This window comes from Aquarana catesbeiana, linkage group LG02, assembly GCF_042186555.1.
Source record: "Aquarana catesbeiana isolate 2022-GZ linkage group LG02, ASM4218655v1, whole genome shotgun sequence".
Taxonomy (NCBI): domain Eukaryota; kingdom Metazoa; phylum Chordata; class Amphibia; order Anura; family Ranidae; genus Aquarana; species Aquarana catesbeiana.
Window position 1 is genome coordinate 702,902,192 of NC_133325.1, and position 19,133 is coordinate 702,921,324.

Sequence of the window (19,133 nt, forward strand, 5' to 3'; positions counted from 1 at the left end):
CATGAAGAAGCTGGAGGTGGAGCTGTGAAGCAGAAAGTGCAGGGTCTGAAGGAGGACCAGAGAAGGACTGGAGTCAGTGAAATGCTGAGACCGGGGGGGAGGAGGCAAAGGGGTGCTGCAGCTGCACAGAGAGGTGCAGGATCTGCAAGAGGAGTTCTGTCCTTCTCTCTGTTGCTGACTGCTGAAACAAGGTTGAGGCAGAGACAAGGGGGCGCCACAGCTGCAGGAGAGGTGCGAGGGCCACAAGAAATGGCCTGGAGGGCCGTATTCAGCCCGCAGGCCTTGTGCTTGACACATGTGCTCTAGAAGCTGAAAAATCAGTGCAATAGACACCAATACTACAGTAATCTCCACTAGCTTTTGGAGTGGCTGCTCTGCTGCATTGTGAACGCAGGAGGTCGGCCTCTTGGCACAGGCACCATTCAGAGGATGCGTTGCATTTTCTCAATAAATGCAGAGTTCTCTGATTGGATGAGGTGGGGAGGCACGGCAATGACCTGGGAGCTAGTGGAGATCACTGGAGTAGCAGTGTCTACTACAGTGATTTCCAGCTTCTAGAGGGACCCCACAGGTATGATATATGGACAGTTACATTGATCCAAGCTGGGGCAATGTAACTATGTAAAAAATCCATACTTGCAATTGTTATTTGCAACTATTGAAAATTGATTTTAATTTTTTTTAAATGTATTTAATATGTTAAATCATATGTGAAGTTTATTGACTGGGTTTACATATACTTTACATGCACCCGCTGTCTATACACTGCATAAGCCATTGTGCATGCTAAAACAATCAATATTCATGAGTGTGATCTATTATCAAATGGTGAGGACAGGCTAAATCTTAACTCCTAACATTTAAAAGGTGTACAGGCACTCTTGTATCACATTCAAATAATTTACATTAAGTTAGCTTTTGATTGCACTAGCTAATGTTCAAAAATGGCTTCATCTAGTGTCAGTAAATAATACTCTGTATAACTTAGGAGTTTTGAAGGAAAATTCTTATAATATATCTTTTTACATATTTGACATCTTTTAAATAAAAAAGTTTAATAATGGGATATTGAATGTGAATGATCTCAATGCGTGCAATACTTTACAAAATGACTCCTTCCAGATATTTGTCTTTCATCTATCAGTAACAAACTTGGTAAGTGTCATAGCACAGTCAGTCTTTACTTAAAGAGGCGGTCACACTTCTTCAAGCGCAGATCATCTATCTTCAGTGCTGAGATCTCTACTCTACTAGATCTTGGCACAGCATTAACGACTTTTTGTGCCAATGCTTCAAGTGCCCAATAGTATAAGTTTACTGTTGGAGTTCATTTAGTATTATGCTGGTCGTACATGTATCAGTCTGATCTCAATTTTTATTCAAGTTTTCAGTTAAATAATGCATAATCCACTATACTCAACTGACTGTTGAGCAATAAAGTTAGAGAAACCGAACATGGTAGAAAATTGCATGTTTTTTTCTACCAGATTGCTTGACAAGGCTTCTTCTGTTGTGCAATTCAGTCTATTAAAATCTGTAACACCAATCCAAGTTTTCTAGTCAATCTAGTTAATGGTAGGTTGCCTTTAGTCTTTCTAGGCTATTAGCACTTAAAAACTGATTGTAAGTGGTCAGTACTAGCAATATGGTACAGTTTGCTTTGTGCAAGTGTTAATGGTTACGTTTAGGGTTTAAAAGGTTTTGGTTAAATGGTATGCTGCAGGTTGCATTTTAAGAGTTTATGATAGTTACTTATGTGTATAAGGTAAGAGTGATGTTGATGAAGGTAGTGAAGCTACCTTTAGGTATTCCTGTGTGTACATGCTAAGTCAAAGTGTAAGTAACAAAGTGTATGTAACTTGTAAGTCTTTATTACCTCCTAAACAGATCAAAGAACTCATCCTGACAATGCCATTGATGTTATCTTTGCTCAGGATCTACACGCCAGGCTAAATCTATTTCCCTGGAAGTTAGGCCGCGATTCTTTGCAAAAATTGCCCCTGTTGGGACCAGTGCAAGCTTTTAGGGGTTAAAACATGTGGTGAGGAGGTGACATAGCACCTCCTCACCACTTGCCAAACACCTGATGAAGAGCAATCCACCACGGACAATTCTTCAGAGGGCTAACACAAGTGTAAATGAGTGTAACACTTAAAGTAATTACTTGAGGAGCTGACTGATTACATCATTCTCCTAGGCGAAGTCCTTGTAAGAGAACTATAGTTGCACTTCGGGCACGCTCGCGCGCATGCACGCGTAAAGAACTCAGCAGATCGCAGATGCGCCAATGCGCATGCGCAAAGAAATGTGTGCGCCCGTGGCAACACGTCCACGCTTCCCTTTGGTGCCAGACGGCCTATTTAAGGAGTGCACTGACCTCTGACAGATGCTCACTGATCTTCAGTTGTTCCTGTTACCTGAATCCTTACTTGTCTGTTACCCGTTGCTGAACCTTGGCTTTCCTTGACTTTGCTTTTGGACTCTCCTTCACTTCTGATTACTGGTTCCTGATCCCAGCTTCCTACTGACCTTGCTCCTGCATGATGTCTTGGTACCCTGCTGCCCGCCTGCTACCGAACCTGGCTATCCTAGTGACTTTGCTTCTGTCTCCACTTTGGCTCAGCACTACCACCCGAGTATCTGCTACTACGATCTTGCGACCTGCTGTGACTTCCTGCCTTCCAAGAGTCACATCCTCTGCTACAAGCTTCCGGGGCTACATCAGCAGGCACGCCTGTTGCTCCTGTCCCTTGGTTCTCTCTGTCAACAGAAAAAAGGGGTGACCAACCAGTTTAGGACCAAGAGGGCCGTGCCACGTCCAATAATCTAAAGATACAGAACAACGGGATTCCCCTAGGTGGACTTTCCTGGCACTTGCAATAAGTAAAAGGTGTATAGAGGTGTGTAGAGAATCAAGGGCAATATAAAAAAGGTACAAATTTTATTCGTATTCACAAATACATATGGATAAAAACAAGCAGTAAATAATTTTGACTAACATAGTGCATAATACATGATAGCCATAATAAGCAAACAAACAAAACCAATGATGATGAAAAAGCTCTTCTCAAACCCGACGCGTTTCGGGGTACTTAATAACTGTACAATCCTTCTTCAGGGGCATAATCTGAGAAAGAGGGATTCATCTGAGTAGATAGGGAAAGAGATAAGAGAAAAAGAGGGTAAGGTAAGGGATAAAGCTATAAGCAATATTCAATAGGGGGTATAGGGTGGTGAATTCATCACCTACCTGACCATGTGTAATTATTTACTTGTGGAGACTAGTTTTTTTCTCTAAAAACAAGAAGAACCATGGAGGAAGGGCAGGATGTGGGAAAAAGTATACGTATTATAGCTGGTATAAATGAGGATACTTAGGTGGTGAGAGGTGCAGGTTGGTGGGCTGCAGTCACCATGGAAGGGTATGGCAAAAACTCCCGTCCCGCCCGTCCCGGGCGCGCACAAGCTAGAGCGGCGTGCTGAGGTCACAAAAGGCGTCCCTAAAAATGACAGAATATAGAGAGGACCTTAGGATAGGGTCCATCGTAGGTGGAAAGAAAGTAATGACCTAATGTATAGATAGATAGTTTGGTCCAAATAAGGTTATTAGTGGAGGGAAACATGTAAGGGATAGTAAGTAAATATTAGAGTACATCAAAGGTCGGTCGCATCAAGAAGAGCAGCAGCAAAAAGGTGCGGCTCATAATATATCCTAGTGGCAGCATATACATGTATATGGATAAATTTAGGTTTGGAGTTTAAACTGAATATATAAAGTAAGTACATAGTTGTGCATATAGCGGGTAGATGTGCTAGATATGCGTACTGGGGGTACCCATAATGCATAATATGTAGCTGTCTGGAATTTAAAAAGGATAAATTGATGCCAAGCCTGTATGGAAATGTTTCCAAAACTTTACAGGGACCAAAGTGAGAGATGACTCAGAGCTAATGATATATAATTGATATGGGTAAAGCAAGAGAGTATTAAAGGTGTGTGACAACAAACATACTGAAGTAGAGAAAAACAACAAGCAGTAATGAAGAGACATACCTTAAAAAAGCAGGTTAGCAGCCTCACAGCCAAGCGTCCGGTATGTGTAACGGCCTGGTATGGAGTGAGTGAGGCTGGTATAAATAGTGTGGCTGTCACAATCAGCTGGCGTCAGGAATGAGGCACAGCTGTGTTGTGAACAGCGTAGGCCGGGACGCACTATACTGACCCCCCGAGGCGAGCGTGCGCGGCGCCGCCCCAACCGCGCGTGCGCGAACGTGACGGCGTTTGGAGCAGGGTCACGCACACCCGCCCCACCGGCACGGAAGTGACACTCCAGGCGAGAGCGCATGCCCGCCCGGAGTGCCAACATGGAGGCAGTGGGCGTGTGATAGAAAGACGCCCAAGTACCTCACTAGGCGCCGCCCAGGATTTCCTGTGGCGGCTTACCGTGCCGGGCAGCCGCTCCGGCCGGACGCATCCCGAAGGAGGGGCGGGGAGAAGGAGAATCTGTCACAATAGGTGGCACAAAGGAGAGTACCAACAAAACAAATCAATAATTAAAGAGGAGTGACTGCTGCCCAATCACAAAACCCAATTATAGTATATACCTCCAAGTATGGGGGAAACAGAGAAAGGGGGAAGGGGATGAAAGAGGGGAGACAAGAAAGGGAACAACAGAGAGAAATATGGAATTAGACTGGGAATAGTGAATTGCTGCACCAAACAGTAGGCATAATGGATTAATACATGATGGGACAGCAATGAACAATAAACATACGGTTTCAATACACGTGGGTAATGTACATGTGCAAGCATGTGCAACAGATATAGGCGTATAATGGCAGAACGTAAATAGCAGACATGAGTACATCTTACACATTGCCACTCTAAGAAATAGATGGTAGACATGAATATGACATATTGCTACTAAGGACCAAAAGAACAAAAAAATATTATATGTATATGGGGGAACAGAAATCATAAAAGGGGAAACAACCAAGCTGGCTGTGCGTCTAGACACATGGTCCCCCATGGAGGGGGGGGGGGGGGAGGCACGTATCAGACACACATACAGCCCGGTGTACAGAAGTTCAGGGAGAAAAACACCAAGAGTTTAGGGAATAACCTTTGGGATGGCCATGGCCCTATTTTTCCATACCACCGGAGTTAAAGCCTTGTAAGAAGGGCTTAAAGCAAACCGCTTCATTAAGGCCTGGGGGTATGGTGGCCTTGAGGAGATGGATCCATTTAAGTTCTCTCTGGAGTAAAATTTTATTCCAGTCGCCCCCTCTGGGGCTAGGGTGTATGCGGTCTAGAATTAGAAATTTAATGGAGGGAAATTTACCTCCATGCACCAGGGTTACATGTCGGCCAAGGGGTAGGTCAGGGTCAGCTGATTTCATAGACAGGATATGCCTATAAGCTCGTCGCCAAAATTCAAGTTTGGTGTTTCCTATGTAGAAACATCCACAGTTGCATTGGAGTAGATAGACCACTCCAATGGTTCTGCAGTTTGCAAAGTGTTTGGGAAAAAAGGGTTTCCCATTAGGGAGAATGGGTTTTTTTTGGGTGAGCATGTAGCCACAATAGTGGCATGAGCCACAGGCAAAAGTGCCCCTATATTTGCAGTGAATTGTAGATGGTCTAAACTCACTATTGGTGATCTGATCACCAATGGAGATAGCTCTTTTGAAAGTAAAATTGGGTTTCGCTGGGACCAAATGGCCTAGGTTGGGGTCCAAGGCCAGTAGGTGCCAGTATTTTTCAATAATTCTTTTCGTTTGGCGGTGTTGCTGGTGATATGTTGTTGTTTTTCTCTACTTCAGTATGTTTGTTGTCACACACCTTTAATACTCTCTTGCTTTACCCATATCAATTATATATCATTAGCTCTGAGTCATCTCTCACTTTGGTCCCTGTAAAGTTTTGGAAACATTTCCATACAGGCTTGGCATCAATTTATCCTTTTTAAATTCCAGACATTAGCTACATATCATGCATTATGGGTACCCCCAGTACGCATATCTAGCACATCTACCCGCTATATGCACAACTATGTACTTACTTTATATATTCAGTTTAAACTCCAAACCTAAATTTATCCATATACATGTATATGCTGCCACTAGGATATATTATGAGCCGCACCTTTTTTGCTGCCGCTCTTCTTGATGCGACCGACCTTTGATGTACTCTAATATTTACATACTATCCCTTACATGTTTCCCTCCACTAATAACCTTATTTGGACCAAACTATCTATCTATACATTAGGTCATTACTTTCTTTCCACCTACGATGGACCCTATCCTAAGGTCCTCTCTATATTCTGTCATTTTTAGGGACGCCTTTTGTGACCTCAGCACGCCGCTCTAGCTTGTGCGCGCCCGGGACGGGCGGGACGGGAGTTTTTGCCATACCCTTCCATGGTGACTGCAGCCCACCAACCTGCACCTCTCACCACCTAAGTATCCTCGTTTATACCAGCTATAATACGTATACTTTTTCCCACATCCTGCCCTTCCTCCATGGTTCTTCTTGTTTTTAGAGAAAAAAACTAGTCTCCACAAGTAAATAATTACACATGGTCAGGTAGGTGATGAATTCACCACCCTATACCCCCTATTGAATATTGCTTATAGCTTTATCCCTTACCTTACCCTCTTTTTCTCTTATCTCTTTCCCTATCTACTCAGATGAATCCCTCTTTCTCAGATTATGCCCCTGAAGAAGGATTGTACAGTTATTAAGTACCCCGAAACGCGTCGGGTTTGAGAAGAGCTTTTTCATCATCATTGGTTTTGTTTGTTTGCTTATTATGGCTATCATGTATTATGCACTATGTTAGTCAAAATTATTTACTGCTTGTTTTTATCCATATGTATTTGTGAATACGAATAAAATTTGTACCTTTTTTATATTGCCCTTGATTCTCTACACACCTCTATACACCTTTTACTTATTGCAAGTGCCAGGAAAGTCCACCTAGGGGAATCCCGTTGTTCTGTATCCTTGGTTCTCTCTGTTCCCACTCCCAGCGGGACTTGGGCTGGAGATACAAGAGAGGCTGACCTTGTCACTTTAGACTCCGATCAGGTATGTGACAGTCCATTTGTCTTGTGAACTGTAAAGATACTAATAGGTCCACTTTATTGTTAGAGGTTACATTTAAAAGATTAGTGTAAGGGTTAACATTAGGGGTTCAAGATATAAAAACTTTGATGTACAAATATGAGAAACTGTCACACAGCCCCAATAAAACTTGCAGTCATTTCTGTAAAAAACATCTTCTCTGATCATAAGCACCATCTAGTGGTCATAATGCATTTTCTTTTACAGCCTTGAAAACCCGAAGAGAAAATCTCCTCCAATACACAGAGAAAAAAACAGAAGAAAATCTAAACCAATTCTTCTCATTGATCAACACTTTTCACCCATCTATCAAGCTAAAAATGGACTATTCGAACACACATGTCAACTTCCTGGACACTACAGTATACATCAGGGATGACAAATCAGGGATGTCGATATACAGAAAAGCGACTGACCGATGCAGCTATCTTCATAGTTCCAGTTTTCACCCCCAACACACTAAACGGGCCATCATACACAGCCAGGCCATCAGATACCACCGAATTTGTTCAGACCCAGAAGACAGAGATAAACATCTCAGAACACTGGCAGACTCCTTATATAAGAAAGGTTACAAAGACAAAACCATCAACAACAGCATAAACACAGCCTTGAAAAACCAAAGAGAAAATCTCCTCCAATACACAGAGAAAAAAAACAAATAACGGAGTGCCTCTAGTCACCACATACAACCCAGCACTTGAAGGGATCAAAAAGATATCCAAAGATTTACAACCCATTATAACAGAGGATGAAACTCTGAAAGGAATATTCCAACAACCCCCTTTATTGGCTTTCAGACAACCACCCAACCTCAGACACAAACTAATCAGCAGGAAACTTCACTCTGATTATGAAGTCACAAATAACGGAAGCAAACCCTGCAATAAAAAACGCTGCAAACTATGCAACCAGATCAATCTATCCAAAAGTGTTACACACACAAATGGGACCTTCAATATCATGGGATCTAACAACTGTACCTCCAGTAATGTTGTGTACCTCATCCAATGCAAAAGGTGCAGCAAAGGATCTTATGTTGGTGAAACAGGACAGAAGTTACAAGCGAGGATGAATTTGCACAGACATACCATCAAAGAACATAAAGAAGACAGTTTATGCACACCTGTGGGACATCACTTCTCACAACCGGACCACACTATAGAAGACCTCAATGTTTTAATTCTTAAAGCGGGGGTCCACCTATCTGTCGTTTTTTTTTTTTTTGGAGTTCATTCACAAACTTTTCTTCTCATGATTATCTACTCACATGTTCTGTGTAATAAGTCCGCCTGTGTCCGATTTCTTTGTAAAGAATAACTTATAAAATTCACTGAAGGCGGTTTCCATCTTCATTGTGGGCATTTGAAGCCTACAAGCATGTATTTCCTGGATGCGGTGAATGCTGTGCTCCCAGCATTCACCGAGATGTTGTGATGACGCTGTTGCACAATGCATGCTGGGAAGCCTGAGACTAGCTCCCAGGGGACTGTGGGAGGTCTGGGAGAGGCTAGAAACACGCCTACTCCCATGGGAGGAAAACCAGGAAGTGCTAAGAAGATTAGAAAAAAAAAGATAATTACGGCGATTTAAATTTTTTTACACAGCATGTCAGCATCTAGGCAAGGAAGAGAATGCATAGAGATAATGTTCAAAATTTGAGTGGAACCCCGCTTTAAACAGAATTTCAGAACTATCCAGGAAAGGAAAACTTTGAACTAAGAATGATACTTCTTTTTGACACGAAAAATAATGGCCTGAATTTAGATATTGGTTTCCTTACACATTATGCTAAAGTTTTACGACCCCCTCTTTGACTAGTATCCCCCCCTCCATTCTATAGCTCTCCCTCTGTCTTATCTCACTAACTCTGCTGCTATCTTTATTACCATTGATTTTTATGTTTGTTTTTCTCTCTTTTTTTTTTTTTTTTCTTTAACATTCTGCTTAAAAATTTGTGAATCAGTACTGCTTGGACCTTGAAGAAGGGGACACACCCTGAAAGCTTGTCCTGAAAAATTGTATGTTAGTGCAAATAAAAAAAGTATCACTGACAGTACTCAATTTTCTCTTTTAAATGCCTCAATTAGGAAGACATTTTGGCCATGAGATGGAGCTTACCATCATAGGAGATAATCATAATACACAAAATATGGCAAGTTTTTGAGGCTGTGCAAATGCTTGTCTCATTCGTACAGCAACATTTTGTTATATAGAACCCTTAGCGTTAGGGTGGAAGCTGAAAGTTACAGGTTCATTTAGGGCTTAAAGTAATAGGGTTCTGGAAGCATTAAAGTGTAAGTTCAACCAAGCCTTTTTTTAAATTTTGGAATAATCGGGGAAGGGTTAGATTTGTTTTACTGACGTCTGGGGCTCAATTGCGGAGATTTACCTTTGCTTTCACCAGGAATAGAAAAGTGATGAAATCTCCAGCAGGGACACAGTAGGGGAAGGCAAGAATCCCCAACATGATGAAACCATCATCATCCCCTTTTGTATTACTATCCTTGTGCCCAGATTTTCCCTCACTAGTGAGGATTTTGCCACAGTAACAGGAAGCAAGGGTAAATCTTCTCAACACAGCCCAAGGCAACACTAAAAAATGACAGGAATTACAACCTTTACACACTGTATCCAAAATTAAAAAAAAAAAAACAGTTAGTGACAGGTCAAAGGTAAGGACACTTAGGGGTACTGATTTATTTGTGCTCATTTTGTGCACCAAAAGAAATACTGTATTGTGTTACCAACATCAAAAGCTTACATACTGCTTCAAAGAACAACCAAGGCAGTGAGTGATTTTTGGGAGGGTTGAACTATGAACATATCTATCTTGGGATAGATGGGAGCATCATCTGTATTTAAATGAAGAATTGTTTCTTAAAAGGCTAACTCTACTCAAAAATGATATTTCAGTTTTAGGAGAGGACCAGTGCATTATAAATTACCCACTGGCTTTTTGCATATGTTGAAGGCTACAATAGCTGGATTTAATTGCAATGGTTTTAGTTTGTGCTTCTTTCCATTAAGTAATAAAGAAGGTACTACTCTCTTGCAGCTGGAAACCACAACTATGTTTTTTATGTACATTGAGGAAAATCCATTGTGGGAGAGAATTACCATTATGTGGCGTTATAGCAGAAGAGCAGTTGGCTGGGTCTGGATATCCTGGTGGAAGTTTTCCAAAGTATGAATCTCTGACATATACTAGAAGTCATTATTCAATCTTACTTTGCAGAAACCATGCAAAACAGAAACATTAGGTTCGAGTGAAGTTGGCATTTCATAGTAAGTGTACGAGTACTGAATCAGATTGCATTTACTGATTATTTTTTTAAAAAATGGTCACTGCCCCAGCCAATATACTGCAGAACAGGCTAGCATGTGGAGGTAACAAGAATTGAAGGTGAGTGAATGAGTTTAGTTTATGATGGCAACATTTGCTGGTGATCTATGTCTATAGAGCTACACAGCACAAGTGTTTACTTTTCACATCTACATTTATGAGGTCTAAAGGACCAGTGTGTCAAAAAAAAAAAAAAAAAAAAAAAAGCTTATTCAAACTGAATATACTAGAACGTATAAGGACAGAACTTATTTGGTATACAATCCTGATCCTGAGAAACCTTATTTTTCTAAACACAGCAGACCCACTAATGTGGATTGCAGTGTTCAGTCTTTCAAGTCCTGCATGGAAACACTGTGCATTTATCGCTTTTTCACATGGACAAATTGTTTTTAGTTTTACTGTTCCTGTAACCAACTTAATAATTTAATCACCTTCCCTCTTCATAGCAGCAAATATCCCAGAACTTGATTTCATGATAGAGAAGTTGGCAACCAGTGACTCTCCAACTAATGTTCAACTAAAATTGCCGCCATTCTAGCAGACCACAGATCTAATATCTTAATGATCTTTGTTAATAAGTGAAGGCACACTATGAGTTAAGTCCAAGAAGCTGCATGATATTTCCTGAGCTTATCTCAACTATTTGTATTTGACAGGTTCATGACTCTGCCAGAGAGACACTCTGGGATCTGAGAAGAGAGAAGCACACAGAGCAGCTATGCCCACCCCTCCCCTCTGCTCATTCACAGAAGCCTTTGTATTTTGCAAATGTGTTTACATAATACCATAATACCATAGCGTTTACTTCATAACAGCTGCACCAACTCTCCTGTTCAAGATGTAAAGCTTAGAAGGATCAGTGTCAGCCTTCCAGAACTACAACAATAGTTGTCTTCTGGAAGTACCATAAAGCTGTCAGATATAAATAATAGAGATAAGCCCAGTAGGTGTCATGCACCTCATTGGGCTTAAATCATAGTGTGCCTTATTTTTTTTTACAAAAGAACCAAGTTCCTGGAATTCAGCTTTAAATAAACATGTGCTATGCTTATTTATTAATGCAGTGCAAAAGAGCAATTAAAATATGCAAAGTGCACTATTTTGTAAAGTGATGAGCAAATCAATTTATGATCTGGACAACCTGAGATGTTTATAATTGACCTAGATACATGTATGTTTATGTTTATATTCAGAGAATCATGCAAATCATGGCACATGATTGTCTGCATTCCAAAAGTGCATGAGTCTCCACATACCAGGCAGATCTACATGAAAACATTCAGACCAATCAAACATGAGTAAATCAGTGATTTATCTAATGCAATCATTATTACTCATTGCAGCCAATCAAAATGATTGCTATTAAAATTAGATGAATGGAAGATGAATTGTATCTAGATGAAACTGATGTACTCAGAGAATAGCTATTTGCTTAAATTATTAATCCTGTATGCATTGATTACATTTCATTAAGGTTTACCAGCTTGGAAATAATAACTAAAACAATAATATAAAACTTTTTCAGATACATCTCAAACAGCCTTAGGAGCTTATCAGTGCTCCCCTGTATTTAAAGGGAGAGAACTGTTACTGATATTGTGGACAGTGCTAGCAATTGTGAAATAATTGAAAGTGCCTAAACCTTGTCGGGTGGTTCAACATTTATATGGCTTTACCATAATACGGAATGCTCCGAAAACACTGAACTCAACATCATTTTTGTTAAGGGCACCGTAAAAGGGACGAGGAGGAGGAGAATAGTGCAGGAAGGCCTGACGACATTGCTAATCTAAGAAGGGAATTGGCCAACTGACTTCTTTTTGTGCCAGTATATTTAAAACCCCTGCTGGATCCACTGTCAAATGCCTACATAACAACAGGACATAAACTATACAGTAAATATTACAGAGTAAGTCCAATGCACCAGTTGCTGCCTTCTCAAAGGTCTTGGGGATAATAAAGAAGAGATGACCCCCGCCCCCCAGCTTACCACCATACATTTATTGGTCATAAGGTAACCAAATATACATAAGTAGTGGCGTCAAGCAATTATGTCACCCATCACCTGAATGATGGTCCCTAAAAATATATGAATTGCCAGAGTGACAGCATGGCTGCATAGGCCACATGGGAAATGTAACAGCTTTAGTATTGGCCAAAACTTTAGAGAAGGAGTTCTCCCCAGTCAGAATCCCTGGGGTCACCACAGGTCCTAAAGAAGAATTCCAGTGCAAAACACACACATATCAAAATAAACATATTAAGGGTCAGCTTCTGTTTTTTTTTTTCCTTTCTGATTGTGAGCTGCAACACCTCATTCAAAGAATGTTGCGCCATTCATGAGTGCATTTTCCTCCAGTCACAATTAATGTACACAGGGGGCTACAGTGTTGTATTAGGCTCTGTCATTGGGCTGTGGGCTCTATTGATGAGCTTCCTTTTGACATCAGTTTGAGATGCTTCTAAGATCATTCAAAATGCAAGGCATTTGCAGTTAACCTGCTTCAAGCAACTTTTACATTTTCACAGACCTGTATGAGGAGAGAAGTAGTTCTGACACGAACATTGCACAAAAGAGTGAAATATATGGGCAGTCAATGCTAGCTATATTTTAAAAAAAGTTATTTGCTTTGCTGTCTCAAATTCTTACCACTTTCTGAGTCGCTACCCAAAACAATGTGCAATCATGCTGCAATTGACCTGAGAACATCTGAACCGTATACTTGCCTTAGGTCAGTGATTCAAATAGCTGTCATTTTCAGAAGGATAACATGCCTCTTATTGTTATTTTGACAGCTTTCCTTTCATTCTGCTACAGGTCCCAGACTTTACGAATCTCTATCTTTTTTACCAAATGGAGTTCTCGTTAAGGAAGTTAGGGATGAATTATTTTCAAGCGTATTAGCATTTTGGGTAATCTTTCCCCTTAACACAACATGAATCATTTTAGGTTATGCCAAGAGATTGTACATTCTACTTATTAATTTGTAATTGGTATAAACATCTTTTGTGTGTTGAAGTTAGTTTCCCTTTAAAGTTCATTTGTATCTTGAAGGACAAAAAAATTGCACGATAACATAAAAACAGCAATCTTACTCCATTTAATCTGTCACGGCATTGTGCATGCAAATACCCCTGCTTGAGTATCGAACCTGTGCCACACCCCACAACATAGGCCTCCCTACTAATGGGAGAGGCCCAAAGGAGATGTTGGAAGTCTGCCATTGCATAAAGTGTACCCTGGTGTCTGGGAGCTCAATGGGATGGCCTGAAAGATAAAATTAGGTATATGAGCTTTAAGGTTCTCCTGTCACTTAGATAACATTATTCAAGTGACCAGATTGTTGTAAAACTACATTGTTGGAGAGTTACCAACTGTCAACATCTGCTAAATTTCCCTGTATCACACAAAAACCCTGTGTGGATATTCATAATACTTCTCTTATTTACACATACAGAAATACAAAGTAAGGAGGTGGAAGTGTACAAATGTTCAGGAAAGGACAGCATATGGATCTTATACACAGCCTTCGTGACAGATATGTTTGCCATTAATCAGACTGAAGCTGGCCACTGAGTGGTTGGTACTCTTCAGAGAGGTCATTCTGGTGGTGCTCCTTCCCATGCTCTGCGATCTGACAATGAGCCGAGGCCTACAGCAGAACAATTGGTTGTTGAACTGTTTCCTGAAACTCTTGCTGAGCAAATACAGGGCAAATGGATTTACACAGGAATTAGTAAAAGCTAACACCCGAGCACAGATGCTGGTGATGTAGTGCAGGACGGAAGTGTCCACTTCTGAATAATGGTAGGAGCGGTATATATAGATGACATGTATTGGCAGCCAACAGAATGCAAATAGTCCAACAAACACCAAGACTGTTTTTGCAAGCCGCTTTCGGGATTCAATCTAAAAAAAAAAAAAAAGAGAGAGAATATCAATATAAATGCCACAAGATATTTACATAAAGTTAAAGTAAAGCATTTTCTAACAAACAGGAATCATTATATAGTAAGAAAGGTCAGCAAAATAATCAAAAAAGAAATGTGAGCAACATTTATTATTAGTCTGATTATGAAATTGGGTGGAAGGCCTGGACTTACAACTGCTTTGGAAGATAAAGCTTCTGTTAACTGAAATTCTCACTTAAGCTTGAATTCCCATGGTTACAGATGCCACTTGAAAGATATTTAAAAGGGGTTGTAAAGGCAGACGGTTTTGATCTTAATGCATTTGACCTCTATGCGTTAAGATAAAAAGCCTTCTGCGTGCAGAAGCCCCCCTTAGCCCCCCTAATACTTACCTGAGCTCCATCTCTATCCAGCGATGTCCACCGGTCCCTTGGCCATCCGGGCCTCTCCCTCTTGATTGGCAGCATCACCACTGGCTCCTGCTGCTGTCAATCAAAGTCAGTTAGCCAATCAGTAGAGAGAGGGGGCAGGGCTGAACCACAGCTCTGTATCTGAATGGACACATGGAGCTGCATCTTGGCTGCCCCCATAGCAAGCTGCTTGCTGTGGGGGCAGGTGACAGGAGGGAGATGCAAGGAGCACCGAAGAGATACCCTAGAAGAGGAGGATCTGGGCTGGTCTGTGCAAAGCCACTGCAATAGAGCAGGTATGACATGTTTGTTATATTTTTATTTTTTTTTATAATGAGACCTTACAACCACTTTAATCCCTGAGATTGAAAGCAGTCTTTCAATATTCAATATATGGAAATATTTTGTAGCAGTAAAACTACCTTTAAGAGTAAGAGATGTCTGGCTGTCATCTAGATGGGAGTGGGTGGCTCCTCTGTCTTACACATGGCAGTGGATGTGTGATGGCCCCTGGGATGTATCCACATCCGAGTCCGTGTTAGCAGCCCCATGCTTGCAACCATCTATGTTTAACCTGTATTTGTTATTGTTGATCTATTATACATCAAACACCCCTGCTTTAACCCCTGAAGGAGTTTTTCCGAAACGCGCTGGGTTTTGTCCTGTCTCTACAAAAATTCAAGCCACGACAGGCATACTACAAAAATGTTTTTATATATTATGGACACATAGGGCTTTATGACTTTTAGCCGTGTTTATGTAATAACATTCATACCGTATTTTGTGTGTGTGTTTGTGTACTCTGTGGATCTTTTGCAAACAATTTGGCTCACTAGTCTTTTATTGAAATACACATGATTGTCATATCTGCCTTAAAAGTCCCATTTATGGAGTTTTGTATGGTTGTTTCAGTAAAGCCGTAAGAAATATCACCCACCAATTTCTTCTAAAGAGTATGTAAACCCAACAGTTCTTTTTCCTGATGTGTACCTGCTGTACCACGTACTTGCATGAAAATGTATCCTGTTATCTTTATATTGCATCCTCTGTGTGAAATCCCTAGTGTTTCTGCCAGTCCCTCTACTTTCCTATTAAAAACTGACCGCACTAAGCAGGAGAACACACCATGGTCAGTTCTCTAGCTTTGCTGGGAACTTAGCCTGCTCTCCTCCAATGATTAGACCTGTCCTGATACCCCCCCACACAGCCATTCACTGGGAAGATCAATGTTGCTTCTCCTTCCCTAGCTCTAAAATGGCTGAGAACAGAGGGAATGTGGTCGCATATAAAGGGAAAAAGGGAAAAAAAGGTATTTATGGGTTTTTTTTTATATATATCTACAGACAAATGTTTTGCCTTTCATTTCTATTTTAAACTGAATGGGTTGTTTAACAAGGTGATCGTTTACAATCACTTTAAAGGACAAGTGCATCGAGACCTTTAAATCAACATTGTAATGAGCCCAGGACATGTATTTAAAGGAATTATAAACATTCACACCTGCACCATGTGTTTCTTACCTGAATAAGATGTGCATTGACCATGTAGTTTCATGGTGTCATATGTTGCCCTGCATGCACAGCTAATAGTAGGGTAAATCTTAATATTCCGGTGTCAGAAGTTTCTGTTTGCATTCAAACATGAGACCTGCAGCGCAGACCTGCACAGAATAATGCATGACCTCTGTCTGGAGTCTGAGAACTGACATTTCAGGTGAAGAAATTGCATATCCCACAATCCCATGGGTCTCTCAGGCTAACACTGGTGCAGGTGAGTACTAAATAGTGATTAGATGTGATACAGTCACCAACAGGAGAACAATTAACAGAGAAATCAGCATTCTGGAAGAGATGAGTTTTCATCACATTAGCATTCCCACATTTGTGATGCATCACGGAGAAAATAATGAGGCATTGATTGGATGCTGTGTGAATCAGAACTAGAACTTCACTGTCTCTTTAGTGGATAGGGATAAGCTATGTAAATTAATACATTGACACAGGGAAACCGATCCGCCATGACACTGAAAACTGCAGCCACAACATGTGAGCCCATCATTACAAGATAAAGTAAACATACAACACAGGGATAATAATTACACTAATACCTAGTTAAAAGAACAAAATCATCTGAAATTGTGCAATGACTTTAATCAACATTATAAATGCTATACTTTTTTCTCCACATAAACTAAGGTTTTGCCATGCTGTGCATAACTTAACCACTTCAATACAGGGCACTTTCACTCTCTTCATGCCCAGGCCAATTTTGAGCTTTCTGCATCGTCACACTTTCAATGACAATTGAACGGTCGTGCAATGCTGTACTCAAATTAATTTGTTATTTTTTTTGAGACAGATAGAGCTTTCTTTTGGTGGTATTTAATCACCACTGGGTTTTTTATTTTTTGCTAAATAAATGAAAAATGACAGAAAATGTAGAAAAAAAAAATGTTTTTCTTTGCTTCTGTTATAAAATTTTGTAAATAAGTAATTTTTCTCCTTCACTGATGTGCGCTGATGAGGCTGCACTGACAGGCACTGATAGGCTGCACTGATGGGCACTGATGGGGCGGCACTGATGAGTTGGCACTGATGAAGAGGCACTAATATGCAGGACTGATGGGTACTGATAGGCGGCACTGAGAGGCAGCACTGATATGCAGCACTCATTAGCACTGATAGGCATCACTGATGGGCACCGATGGGCAGCCTTTATGGGCACTGATAGGCTGCAATGATGGGCACTGAATGGCGGCACTGATGTGCACTGATAGGTGGCACTGATGTGTGTCACTGATGGGCACTGATAGATGGCACTGATGAAGAAGTACTGACAGGCATCACTGATGGGCACTGAAAGGCAACATTAATGGGCACTGATTGGCATCAATGATGGGCACTGATTTACATCACTGGTAGGCACTGATGGAAATCACTGGTGGGCATCACTTATGGGCACTGGCAGGCATCACTGGTCGGCACTGACAGGCATCGCTGATGGGGTTGCACTGATAATCATTGCACTGATTATCAGTGCAGATCCCTTTTGTGAAGAAAGCAGCTTATCGGCTCTCCTCTACTCACGCACTGTCAGCGTGAGTAGAGGAATGCCAATAACTGGTACTTCCTATTTAAACTTTGATCAGCTGTGATTGGACACAGCTAATCACATGGTAAAGAACCTACGTCATAGACTCTTTACCGTGATCAGAGATGCCGTGATCAGAGGCGCGCACGAGCAGCTTGTTCTGAAGGATATCATACGATGTCCAGTTAGAACAATAAAACCACCGCCTGGCTGTCATTTTGCTATAAGCCGGGCAGGAAGTGGTTAACCACTTGCTTACTGGGCACTTAAACCCCCCTCCTGCCCAGACCAATTTTGAGCTTTCAGCGCTGTCGCACTTTGAATGACAATTGCGCGGTCATACACACTGTACCCAAATGAAATTTTTATCATTTTTTCCCCACAAATAGAGCTTTCTTTTGGTGGTATTTAATCACAGCTGGAGTTTTTATTTTTTGCTAAACAAACAAAAAAAGATGGAAATTTTTGAAAAAAAAAAAAATCATGTTTAATAGTTTGTTATAAAAATTTTGCAAACAGGTAATTTTTATCCTTCATTGATATGCACTGATGAGGCGGCACAGGTGGGCATGGATAGGCTGCACTGATGGGCATGGATAGGCACAGATAAGGCGGCACTGATAGGCACAGTTAAGGCGGCACTGATAGGCACAGTTAAGGCGGCACTGATGGGGACAGATAAGGCGGCACTGATGGCCACGGATGGGCGGCACGGATGGGCGGCACGGATGGGTGGCATGGATGGGTGGCACAGATGGGTGGCACGGATAGGTGGCACGGATGGGGGGCACTGATGGGCGGCACTGATGGGGGGCACTGATGGGTGGCACTGATGGGCAGTGATGGGCGGCACTGAAGGGCACTTATGGGCACTGGTAGGTGACACTGATGGGCACTGATAGGTTGCACTGATGTGGGTGCTGATGGGTGGCACTGATGTGGGTGCTGATGGGTGGCACTGATGGGTGGCACCGTGGGCACTGATGGATGGCACTGTGGGCACTGATGGGTGGCACTGTGGGCACAGATGGGTGGCGCTGATTGATGGCACTGTGGGCACTGATGGGTGACTCTGGTGGGCACTGGTAGGCAGCACTGCTGCCTATTGCTTTGTGTTATAAGATCGCCGTGATCGGGACTGATGTCCCTCTCACGGCCGTCGGTGATCGGGTTTTTTTTTTGTCAGCGCGAGGAGGAAAAATAGCCGATTACCGGCTCTGTTTACATCACATGATCAGCTGTC

At 41.5% G+C, this 19,133-nt stretch overlaps 1 protein-coding gene across 1 annotated transcript in view; it reads right to left on the minus strand.

The window, feature by feature from the left end:
* Positions 1 to 6,711: 6,711 nt before the first annotated feature.
* Positions 6,712 to 19,133, minus strand: part of GRPR (gastrin releasing peptide receptor) — a 292,051-nt gene continuing 279,629 nt past the window's right edge. Inside the window, exon 3 of the mRNA XM_073616923.1 lies at positions 6,712 to 14,388. Coding sequence (XP_073473024.1) covers positions 13,996 to 14,388 — 393 coding nt within the window. The 3' untranslated portion in view covers positions 6,712 to 13,995. The remainder of the gene's footprint in view (positions 14,389 to 19,133) is intronic.